The sequence below is a fragment of the Trichechus manatus genome, unplaced genomic scaffold (genome assembly GCF_000243295.1).
Source record: "Trichechus manatus latirostris isolate Lorelei unplaced genomic scaffold, TriManLat1.0 scaffold00031, whole genome shotgun sequence".
Lineage (NCBI taxonomy): Eukaryota > Metazoa > Chordata > Mammalia > Sirenia > Trichechidae > Trichechus > Trichechus manatus.
Genome location: NW_004443967.1, coordinates 1,719,777 through 1,724,881, shown reverse-complemented (window position 1 = coordinate 1,724,881; position 5,105 = coordinate 1,719,777). Strand labels below are relative to the sequence as shown.

The 5,105-nt window shown below is 57.7% G+C and overlaps 1 protein-coding gene across 1 annotated transcript; it reads right to left on the bottom strand.

The window, feature by feature from the left end:
- Nucleotides 1-2,577: 2,577 nt before the first annotated feature.
- On the bottom strand, nucleotides 2,578-3,972 carry ADRA2A (adrenoceptor alpha 2A). The gene has a single exon (XM_004374847.1). It carries the CDS (start codon nucleotides 3,970-3,972, stop codon nucleotides 2,578-2,580), a length of 1,395 nt encoding a protein of 464 aa, XP_004374904.1.
- Nucleotides 3,973-5,105: the final 1,133 nt, after the last annotated feature.

Genomic DNA, 5,105 nt, shown 5'->3' with positions numbered 1-5,105 from the left:
AGGCAGCATGGGTCTGGAGCCCTGGGGTCTAGGTCCAGCTCTGTCACCCAGAGCTATGGGGCCCTAAGCAAGTCCTCCTGGTGGCCTTCCCATGTGTCACATGAGGAGATGGATTCCTGGATCTCTAAGGCCCCTTCTAGCTCCAAAGTGCCATAACCCTACAGAGAGAGATTTAAACCCATAAAATCCACTGCTGTCAATTCCAACTTATAACCCTATAGGACAAAGTAGAACGGCCCTATAGTGTTTCCAAGGCTGTCATCTTTACAGAAGCAGACTGCCACGTCTTTCTCCCACGGAGCAGCTGGTGGATTTGAACCACCGCTCTTTCAGTTAGCAGCTGAGCACTTAACTACTGCACTACCCCAGCTCCTTTTGAGAGGGTCTTATGCCCTCCTAAACAGCAGGGTGGACCTTGCTACTACAGAAATGCAACAAGAAGGATGCAGGCCTTTGGCAGAGGCAATTCAGGCCACCAACTAAAACATGGCTCTATTTAGGTGTTTACATCTCACTGTATATATACCCCACTTTGGAGTATGTACCACACTTTAAGGTATATTACACTTTTTGGAGTATATTTCACACTTTGTGCATATACCACACTTTGGGGAATACACGTACTTTGAGGTATATACATGCTTAGGGTACAGGCACGCTTTGGGGTATGTGCACATTTTGTCTATATATACACACCTAGAATAGACGCTATACTTTGTGTAGACAGCATCCTTTGTGTATAGGTCTCTACTGGGAGCCTCCTGGAAGGGTTAATGCTGGTAATTCTGGGAAGACAAAGCTCTGGGGTTAAGACTACAGACCCTCGAACCAGATAAAGCTGGATGCAAATGCACTTCCACCACTTAGTTGCTGTTAACCTTGAGCAAATTCTCTGATCCTCAGTTTCTTCACCTGTAAAATGGGGATAATAGTAGTACTTACCTCATAGAGTTCTTAGGAAGATTAAATGAGACAGTGCCTGTAATGGGCTCACCACATTGCCTAGCACATAAGAAACACCTGGTAAAGGTAGCATTGCTGCTACTCTGTTAAAGGTGAGTATTTTATAACGTACATGTCTTTAGTTAAAAAATATATCTTTAGTTAAAAATATATATACATTAAAATCATATGCTCCCAGAGTCTTAAAGTGTTTGAAAACTCAGATAACAGACAGGACCATTTGATTCATATTTATTTCACATTTGGTCTGTAAACTTTTTTATTTAAAAAAAAAAAAATCCACTGCCAGTAGCAACATGTGCTGACGTTAGCTTTTCTTTAGTGAAATAAGAGCGCAGGCCTTAAAGAGTCTCTGTCTAAAACATGTAGAAACGCAGATGTAAACACAGGTCTCCACCCTCCTACCCTGACTTTGCGAGTTCATCAGTCAGGTGATCTCAACCAGAAAAGCCGAAGGGGGAGAAAAAGACAACACTTTTGATACCCAAGAGCTCTTGGGGCAGGAACTGTACAGTTTGGCAGGCCCATTTGTCTTTTCTAACTGTTTACCTTGGGCAAATTACATCAGGTTTGCTTCTTCCACATAATTTCCACTCCTCTGTGTCTAAAAACAGCTGCTCAAAGATTTCCCCGCAGTCAGCACTTTCAGGTAGGGAGGGTTGCACGTACATACAAGATATAAACAAACATATTCTTCAAGCAGTGGCCCCAAAGGGAGGGAGGGGGCACCAGAAAGAGAGGCTTTAAAGTGAGTTTTTGGGGCGAGCGGTGCATCAGAGGAGAATGGCTTTGTACACAGGACCCATGCGAGGCGGACAGGTTCATTTACTTCTGTCTTGATCCATCATTGTAATGTTTACATAGCAAAAGGCAATTATGCTGTTAGGCACAGGAAAAAATGAACAGAAATATTTTCCCCGTCAGGATACCTCAGAGCAGGTCCAGCTCCAAGAGACAGTCACCAGTTGTTGGCGGAAAAGGACAGAGGGACTGTAATAACACTAGAAAAGGGCTTGCATTGCAAAGACGCTCGGCCTGACTAGAGATGTCGTGTCTGCCTCGACGGCATCTCAGACAGCCAGGATTCCAACATCAAAAACAATGCTAACCAGCATGGGGGACGAGCGCCCCGCCCCATGTACTATCAAAAATACTGCATATTTACAGTGGGGGTGGGGAGGGCAGGTAGGGCTGCCCTGAGCATGTGTTAAAAAATAGAAAGGGGGGAGGAGATTAGTCAGGGTTGGGCAACCACTATCCATTAACCCTTTGTGAACAATCGCCCTCTGGGTTCTAGTGCGGCTCTGAAGAGTTGTGAGAACTGAATTGGGGGAGGGGAGTGAAATACCTTTAGGAAACAACACTGATTAGGGGCAGCCCAAGAGGCTCCCAGTGAGGAGCGGCCCCAACAATGGGGTGGCGGCGAGTTGGCCCTCTCGGCCAGTACTTTTCCCTGGTAGAGAAGAGCAGGTGCCCGCAGGAAGCCGCAGGGCAACCCTGCAGGGCAGGAAACGCAGGACCGGGGTTCACAATGCCGGGGCTGCGTAGAGGCACCCCTGGATCTTCGCTTTCTGAAGCCGGCGAGAGTCTGTGCGCCGGGTGCCGGCCGGGCGCTCACACGATCCGCTTCATGTCCCCCCGGCAGAGGATCTTCTTGAAGGCGCGGCGGAAGTCGTGGTTGAAGATGGTGTAGATGACCGGGTTCAGCGAGCTGTTGCAGTAGCCGCACCAGAAGAAGACCTTGAAGAGCGTGGGAGGCACAAAGCAGCCGACCGCAGTGAGCGTGTAGGTGAAGAAGAAGGGGAACCAGCACACCACGAACACGCCGATGACCACGGCCAGCACGAACGTGAAGCGCTTCTCGCGGTTCTGCCGCCCGCGCCAGCGCGACGCCTTGGCGCCTCTGCCGCGATCCTCCCCGGGCCCGGCTGCCGGTGCCCCGGGCCCCGCCACTCCCGGCCCGCGCCGCGGCAGGCTGTCCCCAGGCTTAACCTGGCTCGCCCGGGCCTTGCCGTTGGCCCGGGGCCCACGCTTGGGCCTGCGGGGTCCCGGGGGCCGCTCGGCGTGCTCGGACGAGGAGCTCTCCTCCAGGTCCAGCGCTTCGGCGTCGCGCGGCCCGACCGGCGAGGGCTCCCCCGGAGCGCCGTTGAGCTGGACGGGCAGCGGTTCGTTCTCGGCGCCTGTAGGGCCAGCGCCGCGCTCTGGGCCCATGCCGTTGAGCCTGCGCTCGGCGCCCCCCGGCGGCGCGGCACCGGCGTCCGGGCCTCGGCGGCTGGGTGGCACGCGGGTGCGGCGCTTGGCAATCTGGTAGATGCGCACGTAGACCAGGATCATGATGAGGCAGGGCGCGAAGAAGGAGCCGATGCTAGATGAGATGACATACCACTTCTGGTCATTGATTTCGCAGCGCGGCACCGCGGGCTGCGGGCCGCCGCGGCCGCCCTTCTCGAAGGAGATGAGCGGCGGGAAGGAGATGACGGCCGAGATGACCCACACGGTGACGATGATGGCCTTGATGCGGCGCGGTGTGCGCTTCAGGTTGTACTCGATGGCTTGCGTGATGGACCAGTAGCGGTCTAGGCTGATGGCGCACAGGTGTACGATGGACGACGTGCAGAAGAGCACGTCGAGCGCCAGGTAGATTTCGCACCATGCCTTGCCAAAGTACCAGTAGCCCATGACCTCGTTGGCCAGCGAGAAGGGGATGACGAGCGTGGCCACCAGGATGTCGGCTGAGGCCAGCGACACCAGGAAAAGGTTCTGAGGCGCCTTGAGCGCGCGGCTCGTGAACACTGCGATGATGACGAGCACGTTGCCAAACACGGTGAGCAGCATGAGCAGGCCGGCCAGGCACACCAGCGTCAGCGTCACCTGCAGAGAGTAAGGGGTGGCCCGAACACCGCCCCCCGGCGCCTCGGTCCCGTTCCAGCTCGAGTTGCCAGCGTCCGGCTGCAGGGAGCCCATGGGCGCGAAGCTGCCCTCAGCCAGCGGCTGCTCCTGGCGGAACATGAACGCGGCGCCGCTCGCCTGGGCCTGGTGCCAGCTGCCTTCCGGCCGGCGCCCGTGGGTCCTCCTCTTCCTCCCGCGCCCCGCTCGCCCGGCCGAGCTCACATGGGGAGGGGACCGCAGGGGGACCGGGCCAGAGTAGGGATGCCTAGCGGCCCATGGCCCAGCTCCAGCGAACGGCGCCCGGCCCGCGTCTCGGGCTTTCGGGTGGCGCCTTCTCGCTCCGGGCTGCTAAGCACCGCCAAGTTTTATTCTAAGCGGCGGGAGAGAGTAGTGCGAGCGGGCGGGGAAAAAAGGTTTATTCTTCACAAAGGGAGAACAAAAATCATTGGTAGTCTGATGACTTGGAAGGATGACAGGAAATTAAAAATATATGCATATTAATCTATGTCTTGACTCCTGAGCGAAAGCGAGAGGTCTTACCGTGTGCGCGCCCGCCCCTACCCCGGGAGCAGCCGAGGGTGCTGGTGCGAGTTCGGGTCCTAGGGCTGTCTGCTTACATCCCCAACGCGATTACCGACTCTTGCCTCCCCTAGCAGCGGCACGGTCGGCCGGGCCGGGGCGCGGACTCTGCCGCCTCTCGGAACGCCGTGGGACTTCCCAAGTTGGTCGCCTGCTGGGGCCGGGGCGCAGCGCGCTGAGCTCGGGGGCGGCGGCGGCGGGTGGTGCGGGGTGTGGGGGCCGCATGAAGGCGCCTGGTCCACAGGCGGGCCGGGGCAGGCGGGCGGACGAGCGGACTGCCGGCCCTCCAAGAGCCGCGGCCAAGCAGGGGGGGCTCCTGGGCGTCGGCCCGCGCGCTGCGGGCGCGGAGCGCGGCCGGTTGGCCAGTGTCCGAGGGCAGCGAGCTTTGGGACGAGAGCGAAAGGCTGGAGGACAGGAGCCGGGATGGCCAGGCGGCGCGCCGGCGGCTGGGCGTCTGCACCAAGCGGAGCAGCGGCTGCTCCGCCGCGCTGGAGGTGGACTCGCTTTATAGCCCCGGGATCAGGCCGGCGTTGCCGAGCAGCGGCGTCAGCCCCCACGTGGGAAGCCGACCCTCCCCCTCCCCTCGCGCCGCCCAGCCCCGCCATCGTCTCGCTCCGGCACCCTAGGCAAGACCCTGGTAGCTCTGAGCCCCGGCGGGCGGCCTTTTGGAGACA

Coding starts and splice junctions, on each gene's coding strand:
- ADRA2A (XM_004374847.1), bottom strand. CDS start 3,972: ATGTTCCGCCAGGAGCAGCCGCTGGCTGAGGGCAGCTTCGCGCCCATG.